The sequence below is a fragment of the Somniosus microcephalus genome, chromosome 24, assembly GCF_052327205.1.
Source record: "Somniosus microcephalus isolate GS21.2 chromosome 24, FLI_Smic_1.0, whole genome shotgun sequence".
NCBI lineage: Eukaryota > Metazoa > Chordata > Chondrichthyes > Squaliformes > Somniosidae > Somniosus > Somniosus microcephalus.
The window spans coordinates 2,220,894-2,245,597 of NC_141010.1; the positions used below are offsets into that span (position 1 = coordinate 2,220,894).

Here is a 24,704-nt window from a genome sequence, read left to right on the forward strand (position 1 = left end):
CCAGATCTAAAATAGCCTGTTCCCTGGTTGGTTCCACAACGTATTGATCTAAGAAATCATCCCGAATACATTCTATGAACTCGTCCTCAAGGCTACCAATGCCAATTTGATTTGTCCAATCTATAAGAAGATTAAAATCGCCCACGATTATTGCAGTACCTTTCTTACAAGCCCCCATTATTTCTTGATTTATACTTTGTCCTACAGTATAGTTACTGTTAGGGGGCCTACAGACCACTCCCACCTGTGACTTCTTTCCCTTATTATTTCTTATCTCCACCCAAACTGATTCTACATCTTGATCTTCCGAGCCAAGATCATTTCTCACCACTGTACTGATCTCATCCTTTATTAACAGAGCTACCCCACCTCCTTTTCCTTTCTGCCTATCCTTCCAAAATGTCAAATACCCCTGAATATTCAGTTCCCAGCTTTGGTCACCTTGCAACCACGTCTCTGTAATGGCTATCATATCATACCCATTTATTTCTATTTGTGCTGTCAATTCATCTATCTTGTTACGAATGCTGTGTGTATTCAGATAAAGAACCTTTAATTTTGTCTTTTTATCATTTTTCCCTACTCTGACCCTATTTGCTGGTGCACTCTTATGCTTGTACACTCTGTCCCTTCCTGTCACACTCTGGTTACCACTACTGCACTATTGCCTTGTCCTTTCTCTAACTTTCTAAGTTTCCCCTCACCTGAACCCTCCCCCCCACTATTTAGTTTAGTAGCATCTCCACTGCTGCCCTAGATGAGAACAACCAACTCAGCAACGATCACAATGAATTTGGGATCCTCTTGAAATTATGGCAAAATTTTGAATTGATGTAATGTAATGTGCAGCGGTGTCATGGCATCGTAGAGGGCTGTGTTCCTGTTAATGCAACGTGTGCCATGTAGAATATGATTTTCCACAACATGTGGGTGCTTTAGGAACTGTTACAATTCAAACCGGTGGTGTGGTCTAACATGCCCATATATGGAGAAAATAAAGTGCAAACTATATCTGGTAAATGTTGTCTACCCGAGGACTGATCGGCACGACGTTGTAAATTTGTATGAATGTTGCTATTTGAGTATCAGAAATTTTACGTGTTGTAATTAAATGACTCAAATCTTAAATTATTTAGAATTATAAAATAATTTGTTCCACACCTCCGTTCGGTTTTGTAAGTCAGCTGCAGTTTATCTCATTAAAAGGAATGGAAACAGGAAACCAGTGCCTAAACTCCCTGTAATCATATTTTAAAATATAACTTTATGGTGATATGGCTGGTCTCCCACGTTCAATTTATGGCTGGCCTCCCACGTATTACCTTACGTAAACTTGAGGTCATCCAAAACTCAGCTACTCATGTCCTAACTCACACCAAGTCCCGTTCACCCATCACCCCGGTGCTCGCTGACTCATTCTCTTATCTGGAAGGAGGAGAGCATGCTAGGGGATCTCAGAGACGCCGTAATTGTGACCATCTTCAAGAAAGGTGACAAGTCCGATTGCAGTAATTACAGAGGAGTTTCCCTGCTGTCTGCCACAGGGAAAGTCATCGCAAGAATCCTCCTCAATTGCCTTCTCCCAGTGGCCGAAGAGCTCCTCCCAGAGTCGCAATGCGGATTCCGCCCACTAAGGGGCGCAATGGACGTGATCTTCACCGCACGTCAATTACAAGAGAAATGCAGGGAACAGCACCAACCGCTGTACATGGCCTTCTTTGATCTCACAAAGGCCTTCGACACTGTCAACCGTGAGGGATTATGGAGTGTCATCCTCAAATTCGGCTGCCCTCAAAAGTTTGTCACTATCCTCTGCCTGCTTCACGACGACATGCAAGCCGTGATCCTGACCAACGGTTCCACCACAGACCCAATTCACGTATGAACCGGGGTCAAGCAAGGCTGTGTCATCGCACCAACGCTCTTCTCGATCTTCCTTGCTGCAATGCTCCATCTCACCCTCAGTAAGCTCCCCACTGGAGTGGAGCTAATTTACAGAACAAACGGGAAACTGTTCAACCTCCGTCGCCTCCAGTCCAGATCCAAGGTCGTCCCATCCTCTGTTGTCGAATTACAGTATGCAGACGACGCTTGCGTCTGCGCTCACTCGGAGGCCGAGCTGCAAACCATCGTCAACACCTTCACCGAAGCGTACGAGAGCATGGGCCTTACACTAAACATCTGTAAGACAAAGGTCCTCTACCAACCTGCCCCCGCCACACAATACTGCCCCCCGATTATCAAAATCCACGACAAGGCCTTGGGCAATGTGGACCACTTTCCATACCTCAGGAGCCTACTGTCAACAAGGGCAGACGTCGACGACGAAGTCCAACACCGTCTTCAGTGTGCCAGTGCAGCCTTCGGTCGCCTGAGGAAGAGAGTGTTTGAAGACCAGAACCTCAAACCCGGCACTAAGCTCATGGACTACAGAGCAACAGTGATACCCGCCCTGCTGTATGCTTCAGAGACATGGACCATGTACAGCAGGCACCTCAAAGCACTGGAGAGGTACCATCAACGCTGCCTCCGCAAGATCCTGCAAATCCATTGGCAGGATAGGTGCACCAACGTCAGTGTTCTTGCTCAGGCCAACATCCCCAGCATCGAAGCTTTGACCATGCTCGATCAGCTCCGATGTCCGCATGCCCGATACGAGACTCCCAAAACAAGCGCTCTACTCGGAGCTCCGGCACGGCAAGAGAGCCCCAGATGGGCAGAGGAAACGCTTCAAAGACACTCTCAAAGCCTCCTTGAAAAAAGTGTAACATCCCCACCTACACCTGGGAATCCCTGGCCCAAGACCGCACAAAGTGGAGGAGAAGCATCCGGGAAGGCGCCGAACAGCTCGAGTCTCTTCGCCGGGAGCAAGCGGAAGCCAAGCGCAGGCAGCGCACGTCAACCCAAGCACCCCACCCACCCGCCCCTTCAACCACCGTCTGCCCCACCTGTGACAGAGACTAAGTCCCGCATTGGATTCATCAGCCACCTGCGGCGCCTTGGGACGTTTTACGATGTTAAAGGCGCTATATAAATACAAGTTGTTGCTGTTGATATTGTTACTACATTTCGGAAGCAGGTAAGTACAGTGCATTAGTAAGAAACAGCGGTTATTTATAAATTAAACTACCCGAAATAAAATTGTTAATATTGTCCTCACATGAATCCTCTACACTTCCGACTGGTTTACTGTCCCCCTTCCCTGCTCCACCACTGGTGGCACAGCTTTCAGCCACCATGTCCCTGCACTCTAATCCTCTTCACCTTCTACCTCTCCCTGCCGTAAAAGCCTACTCCAAACATGTCATTTTTAAACTCCTCCTTTAAAGTTTTTTGGGGATATTTAGTTATGTGAGAAATGCTGAATACATGTGGTTGTTGGACTCTTGTGAAAATACTGCACATAGTTTTTAAAAGTTCCTTTCGGTATTTATATCTTAGAATTTTACATTTTCAGAGCCCAAAGCTGGAGGAAAAAAGTTTGCGGTCGAGTTGCTCCATGGAGTCCCACAGAAACTGGTCAGCATTGGAAACTCTGGACATGATATCAACGGTTTGGAGTTTTCAAATGGCATTCAACACCAAATGGTAAGAGTGTTGTGTCTCCTTTGGCCACTTGAGGGTGTCATGCCTCACGTTTTCATGGCACTTTGGGACCGTATCATTAACTTTTCTTATTTCCACTCTGGAAATATGACAAATGACAGCATGATCCCAACAGAAATTAGTTAATATAAGAGCATGAAAAGGTTTTCTACCAATATAATCACAGGCATAGTTACCTGTTTATTTACAAAAAATAAATTCCAACTTAAGTTATGCATATTTAAATATATGAATTTTTGCTCCTTTTGAATCATCTCTGGCGTTGTAAGCACCTTTAACTTTGTTAAAGCAATGTTTCATGGAAGAAACTTTCCATCTGGCAATTAAACAGCCGTGTTCAATTATTGATTCTTGTTGGTAACTTAAATCGAAGACTTTTGGGGGAAAAAAAACATGTTACAGAAAACTGATCAAGTCAAAGAGAAGGAAGGATGAGTGTAAAATGCTGCTACATATATCATTCTGTATCTACACTTAGATAATGCACAAGTGTCCAGTTTGTCTTAACTGCTAAGAACGAACTTGCATTTATATAGCACCTTTCACAACCTCACAAAACACTTTATAGCTAAAAAAGTTGTTTTGAATTGTAGTCACTATTGTTATGTAACCAAACACAGCAGCAAATCTGCGCACAGCAAGCTCCCACAAACAACAATGTGATAATGACCAGATAATCTGTTTTTAGTGATGTTGGTTGAAGGATAAATATTGGCCAGGATGCCGGGAAGAACATCCCAGCTCTTTTTTGAATAGTGCCATGGGATCTTTTACATCCACCTGATTGGGATGAGACATTAAACCGAGGCCCTAAGAGGACACCTCCGACTGAAGTATCAGCCTATATTGTGGGCTCAAGTCTCTGGAGTGAGACTTGAACCTATGACCTCCTGACTCCAAGACAAGTGTGCTATCACTGAGCCAAGGCAGACATCTAATGAGACAGCTCCATTCAACCTGCACAGCAAGCAGATTCAAACCAATGCCCTGTGCACTGGCCATCCCGTTCATAGCCAACAACAGAAAACCAAACATCTACAAAGGTATTCACTTTGTGATTAGCAACCTGATTCTGAACAATACTGACAGGGCAGGGGCTGCTCCCAGATACCACAATGTTCCTCAACAGGGAATATTGCTCAGTGATACTACCTCCCACAGCTAAACAGACACATTCCCTCACATCAGAGCACATTCCTCTGGATAGTCCCGCTCACATCCAAGCACATTCCTCTGGACAGTTCCTCTCACATCCAAGCACATTCCTCGGGACAGTTCCTCTCGCATCCAAGCACATTCCTTGGGATAGTCCCTCTCGCATTCAAGCAGACAAATTCCTCGGGGTAATCCCGCTCACATCCAAACAGACTCATTCCTTCGGGTATTCGGTCTCGTGTCTGAATATGAGCACAGGTACTTTTAATTTTGGGTAATAACTGCTTTCAAACTTATAAAATCCATCTTGCTTGGTGCAGTATCACACAGAAGAACATAAGAAATAGGAGCAGGGGCAGGCCATTTGGCCCCTCGAGCCTGCTCCGCCACTTAATGAGATCTTGGCTGATCTGATTTTGGCCTCAACTCTACTTTCGTGCCTGTTCCCCATAACCCTCGACTCCCATGTTGCTCAAATCTCTGTCTATCTCAGCCTTGAATATATTCAATGACTCCGCTTCCACAGCTCTCTGGGGTAAAGAATTCCAAAGATTCACAACCCTCAGAAAAAAAATTCCTCCTCATCTCCGTCTTAAATGGGCGACTCCTTATTCTGAAACTATGCCCCCTCGTTCTAGATTCCCTGATGAGGGGAAACATCCTCTCCGCATCTACCTTGTCCAACCCCCTCAGAATCTTGTATTAGCAAGATCCCCTCTCATTCTTCTAAACTCCAATGAGTATAGGCTCAATCTGCTCAACCTTTCCTCATAAGACAACCCCTTCATCTCAGGAATCAACCTCGTGAACCTTCTCTGAACTGTCTCCAATGCAAGTACTGTATATTCTTCCTTAAATAAGGGGACCAAAACTGTACACAGTACTCCAGGTGTGGTCTCACCAGTGCCCTGTACAGTTGCAGCAAGACTTCCGTACTTTTATACTCCATCCCCCTTACAATAAAGGGCAACATTGCATTTGCTTACCTAATTACCTGCTGCACCTGCAACACGCAAACATGCACGCACGCACACAGTCTCCTTCCAGCAAGTGTCCCCCGCGGCGTGTCTCCTTCCAGCGAGTGTCCCCCGCGGCGTGTCTCCTTCCAGCGAGTGTGCCCTGCGGCGTGTCTCCTTCCAGCGAGTGTGTCCCGCGGCGTGTCTCCTTCCAGCGAGTGTGTCCCGCGGCGTGGCTCCTTCCAGCGAGTGTGTCCCGCGGCGTGTCTCCTTCCAGCGAGTGTGTCCCGCGGCGTGTCTCCTTCCAGCGAGTGTGTCCCGCGACGTGTCTCCTTCCAGCGAGTGTGTCCCGCGGCGTGTCTCCTTCCAGTGAGTGTGTCCCGCGGCGTGTCTCCTTCCAGCAAGTGTGTCCCACGGTGGGTCTCCTTCCAGCGAGTGTGTCCCGCAGTGAGTCGCCTTCCAACGAGTGTCCCCTGCGGTGTGTCTCCTTCCAGCGAGTGCGTCCCGCGGCGTGTCTCCTTCCAGCGAGTGTGTCCCCTGCGGTGTGTCTCCTTCCAGCGAGTGTGTCCCGCGCTGTGTCTCCTTCCAGCGAGTGTGTCCCGCGGCGTGTCTCCTTCCAGCGAGTGTGTCCCGCGGCGTGTCTCCTTCCAGCGAGTGTGTCCCGCGGTGTGTCTCCTTCCAGCGAGTGTCCCGCGGTGTTCCCCTTTATCCACCCTACTCGTTACCTCCTGAAAGAATTCTTAATAGATTTGTCAAACACGATTGCCCTTTAATAAAACCATGTTGACTCTGCTGTATTATGGTTTTCTAAATGCCCTGCTACTACTTCCTTAATAATGGATTCGCGCATTTTGCCAATGACAGATGTTAGGCTAACTGGCCTATAGTTTCCTGCTTTCTGTCTCCCTCCTTTTTTGAATAAGGGTGTTACATTTGCAGTTTTCCAATCCACAGGGACTTTTCCAGAGTCCAGGGAATTTTGGTATATTGCAACCAATGCATCCACTATCTCTGCAGCCACTTCTTTTAAGACCCTAGGATGCAGGCCATCAGGTCCAGGGGTCTCGTCAGCTTTTAGGCCCATAAGTTTGCCTGGCACTTTTTCTCTAGTGATAGCGGTTGTTTTAAGTTCCTCCCTCCCCTTTTGCCCCTTGATTTTCTATTACTGGGATGTTTTTACTGTGGAGAGAGATACTAAATATTTGTTCAATGCCTCTGCCATTTCCTTGTTTCCCATTATTATTTCCCCAGTCTTGTCCTCTAAGGGACCAACGTTTACTTTAGCTACTCTACCTTTTTATATACACTCATTCCTTACTCTCTGAAGGCTGCTATTATTTGATAATGCTTCTCGATAGGCAGTACAGTTTGAAATAAGTAACCATCTCTTACTCAAGAAATCCAACAGAATAGGAATCGCTGAGAATTTCCAATGCTGACTTGCTAACTGCAATGGAATCTGTTCCCTCTGATCATATTAAAACCACTGAGCTCGTTTTGATTACAATTTCTCCACGTGTAATATTTGGACAAAATCCTTTGAAGTGCAGCCATGTCCAGTACCATTAATAGAGAATTTAATATTGCATGTCCCTAGTGTCAAATTTTGTTTGATAATGGACCAGGTTAGTGAAAACATAGGCTGGTGTAAAAAGAGATATTACAGGGCATAATTTAGACACGCGAAGGCTGCAACATCTCAAGAACATTGCTTATACAAGATAATTCTTCACAGGGTATAATAAACAGGCTAAATCATATGCACTGAACTGACAAAATATTGGAAGAATTGCAGTTGCACATGAAAGGATTGTAAGGCACAAAGGTTTTTACTGTGCTGGGGGTTCTGTCCTATGAGCTGTTAATGTTGTGGGACAACTGAATTCATTCAGCCTAAGACCAAGACAGAAAGACTAGAGAGCAGCCAATGGGCTTGCTGTTTTCAGTATAGGCTCAAGAAGCTCAAACGGTTCTCATTATACAGAGAGACATGACTCAAGTGTTCAAAGTCATGACATGACTTGGTTCCTGATCTTTAAAATATATCTCCAGTTTCGCGATGAATATGCCTCCTGAACACTAATTCAGAACTGGGTAACTCTTGGCGCAGACTCTCAGCCTTTAATGTTACAAATCCCAAGGAGAGTGGAATCGTGGACATTAGTATTGTGGACATCAAAATATTGATTCTGAAAACACCACTGAATTTGACTGTTACACCCCGCCCCCACCCCCGCCCCCGCCCCCCTTCCCAGGCAAAGAAGTAGCATCAACAAAACACTTAGGTGTCCATGGCACCATAGCTATAACCTTCAGCTTTCAGCTGTAAATTACCTTGAGTAATTGATCTATCTTGTAACCACATAGAATGATCATCTTGCTTAATGTTAGGATAGCACTATCTATCAGACCAATTGACCTCGTGTTCAGTTTGTTCTGGCCCTGGAGAAAAAGTAAAGCATCTCACCTTTTATGTTTCTTCCTGATGGGCCCACCCATATAAAATATGGATCCACTAATTCTATCTCTGAAAGCTCCTCAGTTGTGCAGAGAAGAGAAGGACTGTCATAGTACATCTTCACATAAACTTTTACTAGGAAAAAGTTAATGAAGATTATCAGCAATGGTACAACAGGGTCGCACTGTCACAATGTATAATGGAAATGGTTCACCTGAAGTTGGAAAATATCAGTATGCACATTTCTTAATAAAAATTCTCCCTCTCCCTGTTCTCCTCTTGCCTGGTGAAGGCATTGACTCACATTAGGGTGCAGTAGCCCTATAGTGGCCATTTTTCTTGTCTGAACCTAAACCATGACCTGTCAGCAAGCTAACGCACCACGGACATTGTTGCAGCTGTGACTGATCTTATTCTCACCCAGAATCCAAACATACGCACTTTCCAGCAGGGGTTACTGGACAGCAATTCAGAGCAGTGACCCAGTGGCACTGAGGCCAATTGTATGTAGCTGATCCAGCTGAGATCCATTGACACGGCACAAACTGGAAATTGAACCCGAGAGCTTATGTCTGCATGGCTTTTTATCTACGTCTCTAAAGATCATTTTCAGGAAAGTCTCTATCTAGGATATGAAAACTTTCCGTTGTCTGACTGGTGAATGCAACAGCTCCAAATAATTTGTATCAGTACTGCCACTCTATTGATTTCTTCTGCAGACTTATGAACTGAAGGACACAGTAACACAAGGAGTGAGACATACACTGATACATTGGAACAGACACTGAGACATCAGCATAGATCGAGACAGTCTGACACACCTTAAGGCAAAGACTGATTACATAAGAACATAAGAAATAGGAACAGGAGTCAGCCATTTGGCCCTTTGAGCCTGCTCCGCCATTCAATAAGATCATGGCTGATCTTCTACCTCATCTCCACTTTCCTGCACTATCCCCATATCCCTTGATTCCCTTAATATTCAAATATCTATCGATCTCAGCCTTGAATAACGACTGAGCCTCCACAGCCCTCTGGGGTAGAGAATTCCAAAGATTCACCACCCTCTGAGTGAAGAAATTTCTCCTCATCTCAGTCCTAAATGGCCGACCCCTTATTCCGAGACTGTGACCCCTGGTTCTAGACTCCCCAGCCAGGGGAAACATCCTCCCTGCATCTACCCTGTCAAGTCCTGTAAGAATGTTGTATGTTTCAATGAGATCACCTCTCATTCTTCTGAACGCTAGAGAATATAGGCCTGGTCTACTCAATCTCTCCTCATTGGACAATCCCCCCATCCCAGGAACCAGTCTGGTGAACCTTTGTTGCACTCCCTCTATGGCAAGTATATCCTTCCTTAGGTAAGGAGACCAGAACTGTACACAATACTCCAGGTGTGGTCTCACCAGGGCCCTATATAATTGCAGTAAGACGTCTTTACTCTTATACTCAAATCCTCTTGTAATAAAGGCCAACATATCATTTGCTTTCCTAATTGCTTGCTGTACCTGCATGTTAACTCTGTGATTCATGTACAAGGACATCCAGGTCCCTCTGAACACCAACATTTCCCAATCTCTCACCATGTAAAAACTTTGCTTTTCTATTGTTCCTACCAAAGTGGATAACTTCACATTTCTCCACACTATATTCCATTTGCCATGTTTTTGCCCACTCATTTAGCTTGTCTATATCCCCTTGAAGCCTCTTTGCATCCTCCTCACATCTTACATTCCCACCCAGCTTTGTATCAGCAGCAAACTTGGATATATTACATTTGGTCCCCTCATCCAAATCATTGATGTAGATTGTGAATAGCTGAGGCCCAAGCCCTGATCCTTGTGGTACCCCACTAGTTACAGCCTGCCAACCTGAAAATGACCCGGTTATTCCTACTCTTTGTTTTCTGTCCGTTAACCAATCCTCAATCCATGCTAGTATATTACCCCCAATCCCATGAGCCCTAATTTTGTTTAATAACCTTGTTGAGATACCGCGGCAAACGTGGGAGTCGAGACCAGAGCTATTGAAAACACAACTGCTTTATTCCAACCACATGACAAACAGGAACTAGAAAAGCCCGCGCATCCACTTAAATACTTCCCAGACAGGAAGTGCTCCCGGCAGCCTGTCCCTGCGGGAAACAAGTTGCTGGAGGAAAGGGCCCCCGGCTGGGGGCTTCTGCTTAGACTGTCTGTGCCGCCGTGAGCGGATTATGTCCAGTGGTGGCGTGTCGCCACAGAGCTCCCCCCAGAATCCGCTTAGGAGGAGTGGACGAGTCGTGACGGTGGTCTAATGGTTCTGCCGCAGCGGCTCTGAGTGGTCGCCAGTCTGGTTGGTTGGGTCGGGCGGTTCGCCGCCGGCTGTGCTGGCTTGCCGGGGGGACGGCCTCTAGTTGGAGGCTGGGCCACGGGGACCTGTTCCCCTGGTTCTGTGTGTGCTGGTTTGAGCCGGTCGATGGAGACTGTCTCGACCCTGTCGCCGAGTCACAGCTTGAAGACCTTGTCCCCGGTTTGTAGTACCTCGTACGGACCGTCGTACGGGGGTCGCAGGGGCCCGCGGTGCGCGTCGTGTCGCACGAAGACGAAGCGCGCCTGCTGTAAATTTGGCGGGACGTGAGGTGCGAGTTCGCCGTGTCGGTTGACCGGAAGTGGGGCGAACTGCTGAGCGGAAGAGAAAGAGTCGAGCCGCTGCTGTTCGGCCGACCAAGGCTTGGTAGGCTCCGGAAGGAATTCGCCTAGGACGCGCAGCGGTTGTCCGTAGACTAACTCCGCTGCCGAGGACTGGAGGTCTTCCTTGACCGCGGTGCGTAGGCCGAGTAGCACCCACGGCAGGCGGTCAGTCCAGGTACTGTCCTGCAGGCCGGCGCGGAGTGAGGCCTTGAGTGACCTGTGGAAGTGTTCACAAAGTCCGTTGGCCTGCGGGTGGTACGCCGTGGTGCGGTGGAGCGTCACCCCGAGGTTGCGTGCTGTGGCCGTCCAGAGTTCGGAGGTGAACTGGGCGCCTCTGTCGGAGGTTATGTCGGCCGGTACGCCGAACCTCGCAACCCAGGTGTTAACGAACGCCCTGGCGATGTCGGCTGTGGTGGTGGAGGTCAGCGGCACTGCCTCAGGCCAGCGTGTGTAGCGGTCGACCATCGTGAGGAGATAAGTTTGGCCTTGCGATGGCGGCAGGGGACCGACGATGTCGACGTGTACGTGGTCGAAGCGGCGGCTGGGTACCTCGAAGTCTCCCAGGGGTGCTTTGGTGTGCAGCTGTACCTTAGCCCGTTGGCAGGCGAGGCAGGAGGTGGCCCAAGTCCGAACATCTCTGCTGAGGCCGCGCCAGACGAAGCGCTTGGAGAGGAGTTTGACGGATGCGCGGGAACCCGGGTGAGAGAGCCCGTGGAGCGCGTCGAAGACACGGCGGCGCCAGGTCTCAGGGACGACCGGCCTGGGTTGGCCGAGTGAGACGTCGCACGTGACTGCCGTGGCTTCGGGCCCGTGCGCGACCTTGGCTAGGCGTAGCCCTGGCAGGCTGGTAGCCGCCGAGAGGAGGTCTGGGTCCGTGAGCTGGGCCGCTGCTAGTTGTGCGTAGTCGACCGCGAGGTGATTCGCACAGACGGCGGGACGGGAAAGGCAGTCGGCGACCACGTTGTCTCTACCGGAGACGTGCTGAATGTCCGTAGTAAACTCGGAGACGGCCGCGAGCTGGCGTTGCTGCCTAGCGGACCAGGGTTCGGTGTGCTTGGCCATCGCGTATGTGAGTGGCTTGTGGTCCACATACGCGGTGAAGGGGCGGCCTTCCAGGAGGAACCTGAAATGGCGGACCGACAGGTGGAGTGCGAGAAGCTCGCGGTCGAAAGTGGAGTATTTGACCTCCGGGGGGCGCAGTTGGCGGCTGTAGAAGGCAAGTGGCTGCCACGCGCCATTGACCCACTGCTCGAACACGGCCCCGACCGCGTGGTCGGAGGCGTCGGTGGTGAGCGCGACCCGGGCATCGGCCCTCGGGTGCGCGAGCAGAGTGGCGTCGGCGAGCGCGTTTTTGGTGGCGTCGAAGGCGGCTGCCGTGTCAGTGGTCCAGGCTACGTCCATCTTGCCGGATTTTCCTCGGAGGGAGTCGTATAGGGGCTTCATGAGGGCTGCGGCTCTGGGGATGAACCTGTTGTAGAAGTTCACCATCCCGAGGAACTCCTGAAGGCCCTTGATGGTTGTGGGGCGGGGGAATTGCTGGACGGCCTGCACCTTGTTGGGCAGGGGGACGGCCCCAGCAGGGGTGATGCGGTGACCGAGAAAATCGATCTCGGTTAGGCCGAATTGGCACTTCGCCGGGCTGAGGATGAGCCCGTGTTGGGCTAGGCGCCCGAACAGGATGCGAAGGTGTTCGAGGTGTTCCTGTTTGGAGGAGCTGGCCACGAGAATGTCGTCTAGATAGACGAATAGGAAGTTCAGGTCCCGGAGGACTGAGTCCATAAGGCGCTGGAAAGCCTGTGCTGCATTCTTGAGGCCGAAGGGCATCCTCAGGAACTCGAACAGGCCGAATGGGGTGATGACGGCCGTTTTGGGGATGTCCGCGGGGTGTACGGGGACTTGGTGGTAACCGCGCACCAGGTCGACTTTGGAAAAGACAGTTCGTCCGGCCAGTCGGGCCGAGAAGTCCTGGATGTGTGGCACCGGGTATCGATCGGGGGTGGTGGCGTCGTTGAGGCGGCGGTAGTCCCCGCAAGGGCGCCAGCCTCCGCCGGGCTTGGGGGCGATGTGGAGGGGCGAGGCCCAAGGGCTGCTGGAGCGGCGGATGATGCCGAGTTGTTCCATGTTGGTGAACTCGGCCCGCGCGATTTCCAGCTTGGCCGGGTTGAGTCTGTGGGCGTGGGCAGAAACTGGGGGGCCGGTGGTGGGGATATAGTGTTCTACACCGTGCTTGGCGGCTTTGGCCGAAAAGGTCGGTTTAGTGAGGGCGGGAAACTCAGCTAGGAGTGCCGAGTAGTCGTCCGTGGCTCTGGCGAGGCAGTAGGTCGTCAGGCCGGCCGAACGGGCCGGGGTAAAGGCACCGGGGATGGGGGCCATAGTGTTGATGTCGACGAGGCGGTGCCTCGGAATGTCGACAAGGAGGCCGTGGGTGCGTAGGAAGTCGGCGCCGATGAGTGGGCAGAGGACCTTGGCTGTGAGGAACTCCCAGCGGTAGCGGCGGCCCGCGAGGTCGAGCGTGACCATGCGGGTGCCATATGTGCGGATTTCAGAGCCGTTGGCTGCAGCCAGTGTGATACCCCGTGTGCCGCGTTGGATCTCGAGGGCGGAGGCGGGGGTGATGCTGTGCTGGGCCCGTGTCGCACAGAAATCGGCGGTTGGTTCTGTCGTCAGTGACGTACAGTAGGGGCTCCTTCTGCCCCGCGGCCATCGCGGGGGCCGGTGCGGGGGTTTGAAGGTACACGGTGGCGTGCAGCGTTGAGCCCTAGCGCCAAAACGGGTGTGGTAGTAGCAGTGACCTGGAGTGGTAGGGCGGTCGGGCCTAGCGGCCCGGGAAGACCGCGTGGTCGTTGCCGTGAGGTCGGGCGCGACGTCGCGAGCGGCCTGTGCAGAGAGCAGCCGGTCGGCCTTTTCGGCTATATCATTCAGGTCCGTGGAGTCAGACTCCACAATGAGCGGGCGGATGCTGGCGGGGAGCTGCCGAATGAAAAGCGTGCGAAAAAGGGCGCCGGGATTTTTGTCGTCTGAGAGGGACAGCATGTGGGAAAGCAGGTCTGATGGTGAAGCGTCACCAAGGCCGGGGAGGTCCAGGAGTTGGCAGTGGCGCTGGTAAGAGGACGTTTGAAATTTTTTAAGTAGCGCAGCCTTCAGATGTTCGTACTTGCCCTCCGTTGGTGGATTCTGCAGCGCTGCCCAAACCTTGGGGACTGTAGCGTAGGTGAGCGAGGCGACGAGGTAGTCGTACTTCGTGGCGTCGACTGTAATGCCTTTCAGCCGGAATCTGGACTCAGCTTGAACGAACCAGGCTTCGGCGAGGTTCTCCCAAAAGTCTGGTAATTTAACCGTGACTGCGTTTGTATCCGCCATGCTAGCTTAGGATTCGTCCTGAGCGTCGGGGTCACCAGTGTTGAGATACCGCGGCAAACGTGGGAGTCGAGACCAGAGCTATTGAAAACACAACTGCTTTATTCCAACCACATGACAAACAGGAACTAGAAAAGCCCGCGCATCCACTTAAATACTTCCCAGACAGGAAGTGCTCCCGGCAGCCTGTCCCTGCGGGAAACAAGTTGCTGGAGGAAAGGGCCCCCCGGCTGGGGGCTTCTGCTTAGACTGTCTGTGCCGCCGTGAGCGGATTATGTCCAGTGGTGGCGTGTCGCCACAACCTCTTGTATGGCACCTTATCGAATGCCTTCAGAAAATCCAAATACACCACATCCATTGGTTCCCCCTTATCTATTCTGCTAGTTACATCTTCAAAAAACTTTTAACAGATTTGTCAAAATGATTTCCCTTTCATAAAACCATGTTGACTCTGCCTAATCATATTATGATTTTCTAAGTGCCCTGTTACCATGTCCTTATATAATAATAGATTCCAGCATTTTCCCTACTACTGATGTCAGGCTAACAGGTCTGTAGTTCCCCGCTTTTTCTCTCCCTCCTTTCTTAAATAGTGGAGTTACATTTGCTACCTTCCAATCCGTGGGAACCATTCCAGAATCTATGGAATTTTGGAAAATGACAACCAATGCATCCACTATCTCCATAGCAACCTCTTTCAAAACCCTAGGATGTAGGCCATCAGGTCATGGGGATTTATTGGCTTTCAGTCCCATTAATTTCTCCAGTACCATTTTTTTTATTAATGCTAATTTCTTTCAGTTCCTCATTCTCGCTAGACCCTTGGTTCTCCACTATTTCCGGGAAGTTTTTTGCGTCTTTTTCCGTGAAGACAGACACAAAGTATTTGTTTAATTCCTCTGCCATTTCTTTATTCCCCATTATAATTTCTCCTGTCTCAGCCTGTAAGAGACCCACATTTACTTTCGCTAATCTTTTCCTTTTTACATACCTATAGAAGCTTTTACAGTCTGTTTTTACATCTCTCACTAGTTTACTCTCATATTCTATTTTCCCTTTCTTTATCAATTTCTCGGTCTTCCTTTGCCGAATTCTAAAATCCTCCCAATCCTCAGGTTTACTACGCTTTTTGGCAGCATTATAAGCCTCTTCCTTTGATGTAATACTATCTTTAACGTCTCGTTAGCCACGGTTGGACCACTTTTCCTGTGGGGTTTTTGTGCCTTAAAGGAATGTATATTTGTTGTAAATTATGTATTAATTCTCTAAATTCCAACCATTGCTTCTCGACCATCATACCTTTTAATGTAGTTTCCCAATCTACCTTAGCCAACTCGCCCCTCATACCTACATAGTTTGCTTTCTATAGATTTAAGACCCTAGTTTCAGATTTAACTAAATCACTTTAACACTCAATATAAAATTCTATCATATTATGGTCACTCTTCCCTAAAGGCCCCTTTACTACAAGGTTATTAATTAACCCTTTCTCGTTGCACAATATTAGATCTAAAATAGTCTGTTCCCTAGTTGGATCCTCAACATACTGATCTAAAAAACTATCTTGCCTACATTCAATGAATTCGTCCTCCACACTTACTGCAAATTTGGTTTGCCCAGTCTATATGTAGATTAAAGTCCCCCATGATTACTGTATTATCCTTGTTACATGCGCCTCTAATTTCCTGATTTATACTCTGCCCTACATTACAACTACTGTTTGGGGGCCTAGAAACAACTCCCACCAATGTTTTCTGCATCTTGCTGCTTCTTAGCTCCACCCAAACTGATTCTACTTCTTGATTTTCGGAAGATCCTTTCTCTTTACTGCCTTTATCCCATCCTTCATTATCAGGGCTACCCCTCCTCCTTTTCCATTTTGCCTATCTCTTTCAAAAGTTAAGTATCCTGGAATATTTAGTTCCCAACCTTGGCCACATTGCAACCACATCTCCGTAATGGCTATTAGATCAAACCTGTTCATTTCTACCTGCGTTATTAATTCATCTATTTTGTTGGGACTGCTTCGTGCATTCAGATATAGTGCCTTTAGCTTTGACTTATTTCTATTTTTCCCTGATGTCACCTTAGTCACTGATGCCCTATTACCTTTGTTACTCTCTCTGTCCCTTCCTGACCCACTCTGCTTATTTTTACCCAAAACTCTACTCTGCTCCAGAGCCTTGACATTTCTCTCGCTGCTTTTAAATTCACTCTTTCCTGAATCCTCCCACTCCTCTTTCACTGGTTTAAAGCCGTTGGCTGCCTTAGTTATTCGGTTCGCCAGGACACTGGTCCCAGCCCGGTTTAAGTGGAGCCCATCCCAACGGAACAGCTCCCTCTTTCCCCAGTACTGGTGCCAGTGCCCCATGAACTTAAACCCCATCCTCCCATGTAGTGTCCGTGTGTTGATAGAGACACTGGAGACAGGAGTTGGTTCATAGGTGTTTACCAAGCAAAGTCTGGAGGGGTACTAACGGATATAACACAATATACAGGCTTATATAGCCCGAGTGGCCATTACCGGCATTACAGCACACATGGGGCTCTTAAAGGCACATACACTACAATTCCTCCCCTTTTAGCTAACCAGTACATCATATTTTAAGTAATTATTAATTACATGTTATAAGAAAAATAATATACACATTGCTGTAGTTAATTAATTTTAAGTCAATCTCTCTGGAGGCTTCCTGACTCGGTCCGGATAACGCCTCGGTGGTGTAGTAGTTTCTGGTGGTGTAGTAGGTTCTTTTGGCAAAGCTGATTCGGCTTGAATGCCAGTGTCGGGTTCATCGGGTTCCAGTATCACCGGATCGGAGGTAGATATGGGTATCTCTACTTCATCGTTAGGCGTATAGAGTTGTGGTGTAGGTTGTCCCTTTTCGGATGGCTCTATGATTTGGTCAGCATGGCGCCTTATTATGCTTTCTCCGATGTCCATGGTATACATCCGTGGTCCTAGTCGTGTGCAGATAGTTCCAGGCTGCCATTTCTCGGTACGGTAGTCCCGGGCCAAAACTTGTTGACCTATCTGGAAGGTTCTAGTTGGCCTTTCATTCATGCCTTGAAACTGCCGGTTCTCCACGTCCCTTCTGATGTTGGGCTTGACCAAATCCAGCCGGCATCTTAGGTTTCTATTGAAGAACATCATGGCGGGAGTTTGGTTGGTAACCATATGTGTTGCATTCCTGTATGCGAACAAGAAGTTATCCACCTTGTGCTGAAGTTTTATGTCTTCATTACCCATGGCCTTTATGGCCTTCTTGAAGGTCTGGACAAACCTTTCAGCCAATCCATTGGTGGCGGGATGGTATGGGGCGGACGTGTACTGCTTAACCTCATTGTTTTTTAAGAACTTCCTGAATTCTTCGGACACAAATTGCAGTCCATTATCAGAACAGATCTGTTCCGGCAGCCCATTCCTGGCAAATATGGTCCTTAATACTGTGATGGTTTTTTCCGTGGTGGTGGAGGACATCTTTATTACCTCCGGCCACTTGGAGTGTGCATCAACCGCGATTAAGAACATTGAGTCCATAAATGGACCAGCAAAGTCGATGTGTACCCTTTGCCAGGGAGATGAGGGCCACTCCCATGGATGTAGAGGGGCTTGTGGTGGAGCGTTTTGGACCTTCTGGCATCCTAGGCAGCTCTTGGTCATTTCTTCGATGTCTCCATCGATACCTGGCCACCATACAAACGCCCTGGCTAGGTTCTTCATTTTCACTCCACCCAGATGCCCCTCATGAAGCTCCTTTAGCACTTTATCCTGGAGTTTGGGTGGAATCACCACTCTGGATCCACAGATCAAGGTTCCTTGGCACACTGACAGCTGTTCTCTTCTTTGCGAGAATGCTGGCAACAGTGGTTCGCCATGTGCTGGCCATCCCTTCACTGTTAAATCGTAGACCCGTGAGAGAGTCGGGTCATTTCTCATTTCCGTTTCAATGGCAGAATTTGTTACTGGTAGACATTCCACTATGGTAGAGTGGAACATCGCCACTGGGTCTACCGTTGGCAACGGTAGGCGCGATAAACCGTCAGCATTCCCATGCTGTTTTGATCCTTTGTATTCTATGTTGCATTGGTGTGCCCCTAGAAAAAGGGACCACCTCTGTAGCCTTTGCGCTGTCATAATGGGAACACCCTTTTTAGGGTTGAATATGGAGATGAGGGGTTGATGGTCAGTCAACAAGGTAAATTTTTGTACGTGTAGGTAATGGTTGAATTTCTTCACTCCCCATACCAGGCCGAGTGCTTCCCTGTCGATTTGGGCATAGTTACGTTCAGCTGAGTTCAATGAGCGTGACGCAAAAGCTATCGGCCGTTCCGAGCCATCAGGGAATTTATGCAATAATACTGCTCCTATGCCGTAAGGGGATGCATCGCACGCCAGTCTGATTGGCAGTGATGGGTTGTAATGAGCCAAAACTTCTTTGGATGTGATTAAGTCTTTGCATTTTTGGAAGGCACGTTTACAGTCTTCGTTCCATTTCCAAATTACTCCTGTTTGTAGCAGTTCATTAAGAGGGTGTAGAAGAGTTGATAAGTTGGGTAAAAATTTATGATAGTAATTTATTAATCCCAGGAACGACCTTAATTGTGAAACATTTTCAGGTGCTGGGGCTTTTATGACCGCTTCAATTTTTTCAGGTGACTTATGCAACCCTTCCTTATTTATTATGTGGCCACAATATGATATTTGATTTCAGAAAAATTCGCACTTGGGGTGATTTGCTCGTAGGCCCCGTTCTCTCAGCCTAGTGAGCACCTGCTCCAAATTGGCAAGGTGCTCGTTGTCGTTTTCTCCTGTTACAAGGATGTCGTCTAGGTAGCATTGAGTACCCGGAATCCCTTGGAGGACTTGCTCCATAGCTCTTTGCCAGATAGCTGGAGCGGATGCTACTCCGAAAACTAGTCGATTGTACTGGTACAGACCTTTGTATTTATCGAGAGATATTTTTTTAGAGGCCTCTTCAACCTCCATCTGTAGATATGCCTGTGCCAAGTCAATTTTGGTGAAACGTTTCCCTCCGGATAGTGAGGCGAAAATATCTATCCTCGGAAGAGGATACTGTACCGTGTGAAGGACCGGGTTTACCGTCACCTTGAAGTCTCCACAGATGCGAATTTTTCTCTGTTCTTCAGATTTATTATTATTCAATGCTTTCTTCATGACTGGAACGATGGGTGTTGCCCACTCGCTCCAATCTATTTTGGATAACACGCCTGCATTTTCCAAATTCTCCAGCTCTGCCTCGACTGCTGGACGAATTGCGTATGGCACTGGTCTTGCTTTAAAAAACTTGGGAATTGCTGCATCTTCCACTTTTATTGAGGCGGTGATGCCTTTCAAGGTTCCTAGTTTCTCTTGAAACACTTCTTTGGCGTTGGCCAAGATGTCTTTTAATCGTTCAGGTATGACGTCATCGTTTTTTTTCTTACTGGTCACCGTCAGTGCCTGAATGGAGTGCCAGTCTAAACGTATTTTCCTGATCCATTCACGTCCTAACAGTGGTGGGCCACCATCTTGTAGAATGTATAAATACAACTTTTGTATTTCCTTGCTGTTGTATACAACAGGCACCTTTATTTTTCCTTTGGGGTATACTTTCTGCCCCGTATATGTTTTTAAGATAATGGATGTGTCTTTTAAAGGTATATGCGGAAATAGCCTCTCGTAATCCCGTCGATTTATTACGGTCAGAGCTGATCCTGTATCTAGCTCCATTTTAACTGGGGACCCTGCTATCGTGAGGGTAACCCAAATGGTCTGGTAGTCATCTTTGGCAAGTACATTATGTAATTTGAGACAGCTTAGTCTCTTGTTTTCGGAGTCGCTATCGCTCTTCTGGTCTTCGGAGCTACTGTCCGTCATCATTTGTACTTTTCTGTACTTTTCTTTATTGATTTTTTTTTTCCCTGTCTGTGGATTTATTTTGTCCAGATCGGCATACCCGTGCAATGTGTCCAATCTTTCCGCATCGCCTGCATGCTTTGTCCTTGAACCAGCAGTCCCTCTGGTTATGGGTGGATCTGCCGCAGCAATAACATCTTTCGAAACCCTGTGTCATTTCACGGGTGCCGAAGTCCTGTGTCTTTTGTTGTATCTCTGCAGCTCCTCTTGCTGCTGCTTCGTATGATACAGCCATACTGAAAGCCTTGTCCAGTGTTAAATCTTTTTCAGAAAGCAGCCTTTTTTGTGTTCCTTCACTTAAGAGACCACAGACGAATTTGTCTCGAAGATAATCTGCTAGTCCTGCCCCGAATTGGCAGTGTTTTGATAGCTTTCTTAATTCGGTGAGGTAATCAGCGTTACTTTCATTCTTGTGTTGATTTCTCTTGAAGAATTTGAATCGTTCCACTATCAGCAGCGGTGTTGGGTTTAAGTGCTCCTGCAGGGTATCAACAATTTCTTTAAAATCCTTGTCCTTTGGTTTGGCTGGAGTGATTAAATTTTGTAACAGCCCGTATGCCTTTGCGCCCATTAGATTCAGCAGTACTGAAGCTTTTTTTTCATCTTCTATTCCATTTGCAGTGCAATATACCTCTACTCTTTCCACATATGTGGTCCAATCCTCTATTTCGCTATCAAAAGCATCAATATTGCCAGACTTAGGCATCTTAGAAAAGATATGGCGCTTCCCGCGCTTTTCTTTCTTTTCTGCAGAAAAGATATGGCGCTTCCCGCGCTTTCCCGCCACTGCTGCCGATGACAACGCTGTTTCCCGCGGTTTCCGTTCTTTTTTTATTTGTTTATTTACAGTTGGAGACTCGTTCCCGCCGGACTTTCTCTCTAGGTCTGAACGCCGACCTGCTTGCAGCGCCGGCCGTCTCCCGAGTGCTCCCTCCCCGTGTTATTGCTTGCCTCCGATTTCGCTGCTTGTCCCAGCTGTAGAGCCAGCCGCTGGAGCCCCAGCCTGACGCCCAGGAAGGATTAGCGCAGTACCTGCCACCAGCTTGGCCAGCTGGTGAAACCACAGCTTCTTTCACTTTCTTGAGTCTTCTGGACGCCCGAGGAATCGATGTCCTTGAGGTGCTGCCGAATTGCAGGTAAGTCCGTTTCCACTTCGTCGCCACTGTAGTGTCCGTGTGTTGATAGAGACACTGGAGACAGGAGTTGGTTCATAGGTGTTTACTAAGCAAAGTCTGGAGGGGTACTAACGGATATAACACAATATACAGGCTTATATAGCCCGAGTGGCCATTATCGGCATTACAGCACACATGGGGCTCTTAAAGGCACATACACTACATCCCACACCACTCTGAGCCACGCATTTAAACCTCTAATCTGTTTGTCCCTATGCCAATTTGCACATGGCTCAGGTAACAATCCAGAGATTATTACCTTTGAGGTTCTGCTTTTTAATTTGGATCCTAGCTCCTCAAACTCCCTCAGCAGAACCTCATTCCTAGTTCTACCTATGTCATTGGTACCTACATTTGGATGATGATCAGCCATGATCTCATTAAATGGTGGAACAGGCGCGAGGGGCCAAATGGCCTACTCCTGCTCCTATCTTCTATGTTTCTATGACAACTGGATCCTCCCCCTCCCGCTCCAAGTTCTTCTCCAGCTGCGAGATGTCTTTAACCCTGGCACCGGGCAGGCAACACAACCTTCAGAACTCTCGGTCGCGGCTGCAGAGAACAGTATCTATCCCCCTGACTATACTGTCCCCTACCACAACTACATTCCCTTTCACTCCCCCCACTTGAATGGCCTCCTGCACCATGGTCAGCTTGCTCATCCATCCTGCAGGCTTTTCCCTCATCCACACAGGCAGCAAGACCCTCATACCTGTTGGACATGGGCAAAGGCTGAGGCTCCTCCAGCACTGCACCTGGGGTCCCCTGAGTTGCAGTCACACCCTCCTGTCCCTGACCACTAACCAGACCTGTACCACTACCTAAGGGGTGTGGCTGCCTCCTGGATCAAAGGGGGTGATTTTGCCAATGGGGGTGCGTTGGAGGCGGGACTGCTGCTTGTCGAGTTTTAGTCCCACCTCCATCGATCTGGCCAACCCGCGCTATTTTCCCTTGATTGACCTTGTTGGTCAATTAAGGGGAAATCGGTTACAGAGAACATCAGCCTATGACACTGCATCTGTCAAATTTTGACAGATGAATTGTCATTGTTTGGCAGCTCTGTGAAGCTGTCAAACACTGACATTCTCTGTTGTTTGATGAGTTCTTGTATTCAAGACTCATCAAACCTCTTTTGTGAGCAGAAATTAGACGGTTGTTGCATCGGAGAATGCAGCAGCCATCTGTCATCTCTGCCGGCGAGATGCGAGACTCTTTGCATCCCCAACTGTTGAAGCCTGCAGGAAGAAACAAAGGTAAATAAACATTTTCTATCACTTCACACTCACCTCACATACATACCTCTCCAAACTTGCACCCATCACTTACTCCACAGTGCACTTTTGCACCCCTCCGACCCCCGCCTCGCCTCGGTGACTCTGGTGGGGTTTCCCAACGTCGGGAAGCCCGTGCCTCTGCTGGAAAAATGGGGATAATCCTCTGATCTGCCTGTGAACTACCTGTTAACAGGCAGTTGTGGCTGTAATCCCCTTCCCGCCTCCAGGAGACGGGGCCCGGTGCGGGTCGGCTACCCGCCTCCTGGGAAGATGGCACGGAGGCGGGTTGGGGGCGGGATGGGTACCCACCCCCAGATTCTGCCATTTTCCTGGCAGTCCTGCCTCCAAACCCACCTCCCCAGGGCTGGCAAAGTCCAGCCCATGGTGTCCAGGTAACTCTCCCCATCCCTGATGCCCCGCAATGTCTGCACCTCAGACTCCAGCTCAAACACTCTGAGCTGAAGTTCCTCAAGATGCAGGCACTTACTGCAAACGTGGTTGTCCGGGATCACAATGCTCTCCACAAACTCCCACATGCTGCAGTTGTGGCACACCGCCTGCACCGCCATCCCTATATAACCTTGTTCTATTTAATTAAATGTAATTAAATTTGTAATTAGGTAACTTAGTTTACAGTGTCGTTTCTTGACTGTTTACTTGATTTAGATTAAGTTATGGGTACTGAAATTAAATATCTACCTGTAACACATAGCGCTACAAGTAGTGTCGGCAAAAAGCAGCAACTCCTTCCCCCTCTTCGAATTCCCACTCTTTCCAAATTCCCAAATAAAACACTCTGTTTAAGTCCATTCCGTTTTAATCCCGCTCTGTGCTCAGTGTTTGTTTGCTCTGTTGCAAGGCGCTGAGACAGATCCAGGGACAAGACACGGAAACACCAGCAAAGACGGGGGCACTGAGGCAGCAGCTCAGCTGTTGATTTAGTGGGAACAGGTTAATTTTATTTAGTTGCCTTGTTGCCAGTAGTGGCAGACACTCCAAGCAATTGATATGAAAGTCTAGAGAAGGATTAATAATTGTGATTTGTCATGTGAGAATGCACAGTGTTAAATCACAACTATCAATACAATGTCACAATAATATTTGTGCAAACCGTAGCCAAAAGCACTTTACCTTTCCTTAGAGATGGAAAAGATTGGGATGCTGTTTTACCTCAAATAAATGTAAACTGGTCTTATTGCCCCCTTTTAGCCCCAAAACATACCAATAGTCTGCCTTTACAGCACTTGATTTGTTTTTGTTAAATCACAATATTTCTCTGCTGCCTTAAATTTCAGGTCTTGCATCATGTACCATCCTCACCAAGGTCACTTGTGCCAGTTATTAATTTTGCTTCACCCACTCTTGCTTTTAGTTACCTGGTTTGTTGCTGTTGCCATAAACTTCTGTGACTATGCTAGGTCCAGAGAGTTCGCTGTGATCCTGTATGGTGTCATCACCTTTACCTGTGTTATAAAAGAACAGCAACAGTTGTAATATTTCTGCCTACAGGTTAATTTTTTAATAATAGTTCACAGGCTATTTGCCCATTTTGTGTCTGCAGGGGTGAAGTAGGATCACATCTGTAAACGCCTTCACACATACACAGAATTAAAAGATGGGTTTAGAAATGAAAACGAAGGAGTCCCTTTGCAGTGATGATTGGAGCTTTGTTCTGTACATAAAGAGCTGTGTTTTTCTCCATTTTCTTTTCTGAAGACACTGCCCTTCTCTTGGGTATGGTTCCACAGAACCCATCTGGTAACTTACTCAGTTGAACATTCTTCATGTATGTGCAGACAGAGGGGGCTATTTTCAACTGCTGGCTGCCTGTTTCTCGCCTGGAAAAAGGGTGGCCAGTAATAGGAAATGGGGGGAGGTGGGCTTAGTCATCCCATTGACATCCAAGGCCCACCTAATGCAAGTTTTAGAAACATAGAAGATAGGAGCAGGAGTAGGCCATTCGGCCCCTCGAGCCTGCTCCGCCATTCAATGAGATCATGGCTGATCATCCAAATTCAGTACCCTGTCCCTGCCTTCTCCCCATATCCCTTGATCCCTTTAGCCTCAAGAAATATATCCAACTCTTTCTTGAATATATTTAATGAACTGGCCTCCACCGCCCTCTGTGGCA

General features: G+C 48.2%; 1 protein-coding gene across 4 annotated transcripts in view; it reads right to left on the reverse strand.

The window, feature by feature from the left end:
• The window catches only part of LOC147100954 (zona pellucida-binding protein 2-like), a 46,146-nt gene that overhangs the window by 15,600 nt on the left and 5,842 nt on the right, over positions 1–24,704 (reverse strand). For 3 of the 4 annotated variants that reach the window (XM_085966061.1, XM_085966058.1, XM_085966060.1), the window contains exons 2-3: positions 23,950–24,036; positions 8,185–8,310 (exon numbers count right to left, since the gene is read on the reverse strand). In XM_085966061.1, the coding sequence (XP_085822187.1) occupies positions 8,185–8,293 (109 nt within the window). In that variant the 5' untranslated portion in view covers positions 8,294–8,310; positions 23,950–24,036. The remainder of the gene's footprint in view (positions 1–8,184; positions 8,311–23,949; positions 24,037–24,704) is intronic. The other variant, XM_085966059.1, reaches the window with a different exon arrangement.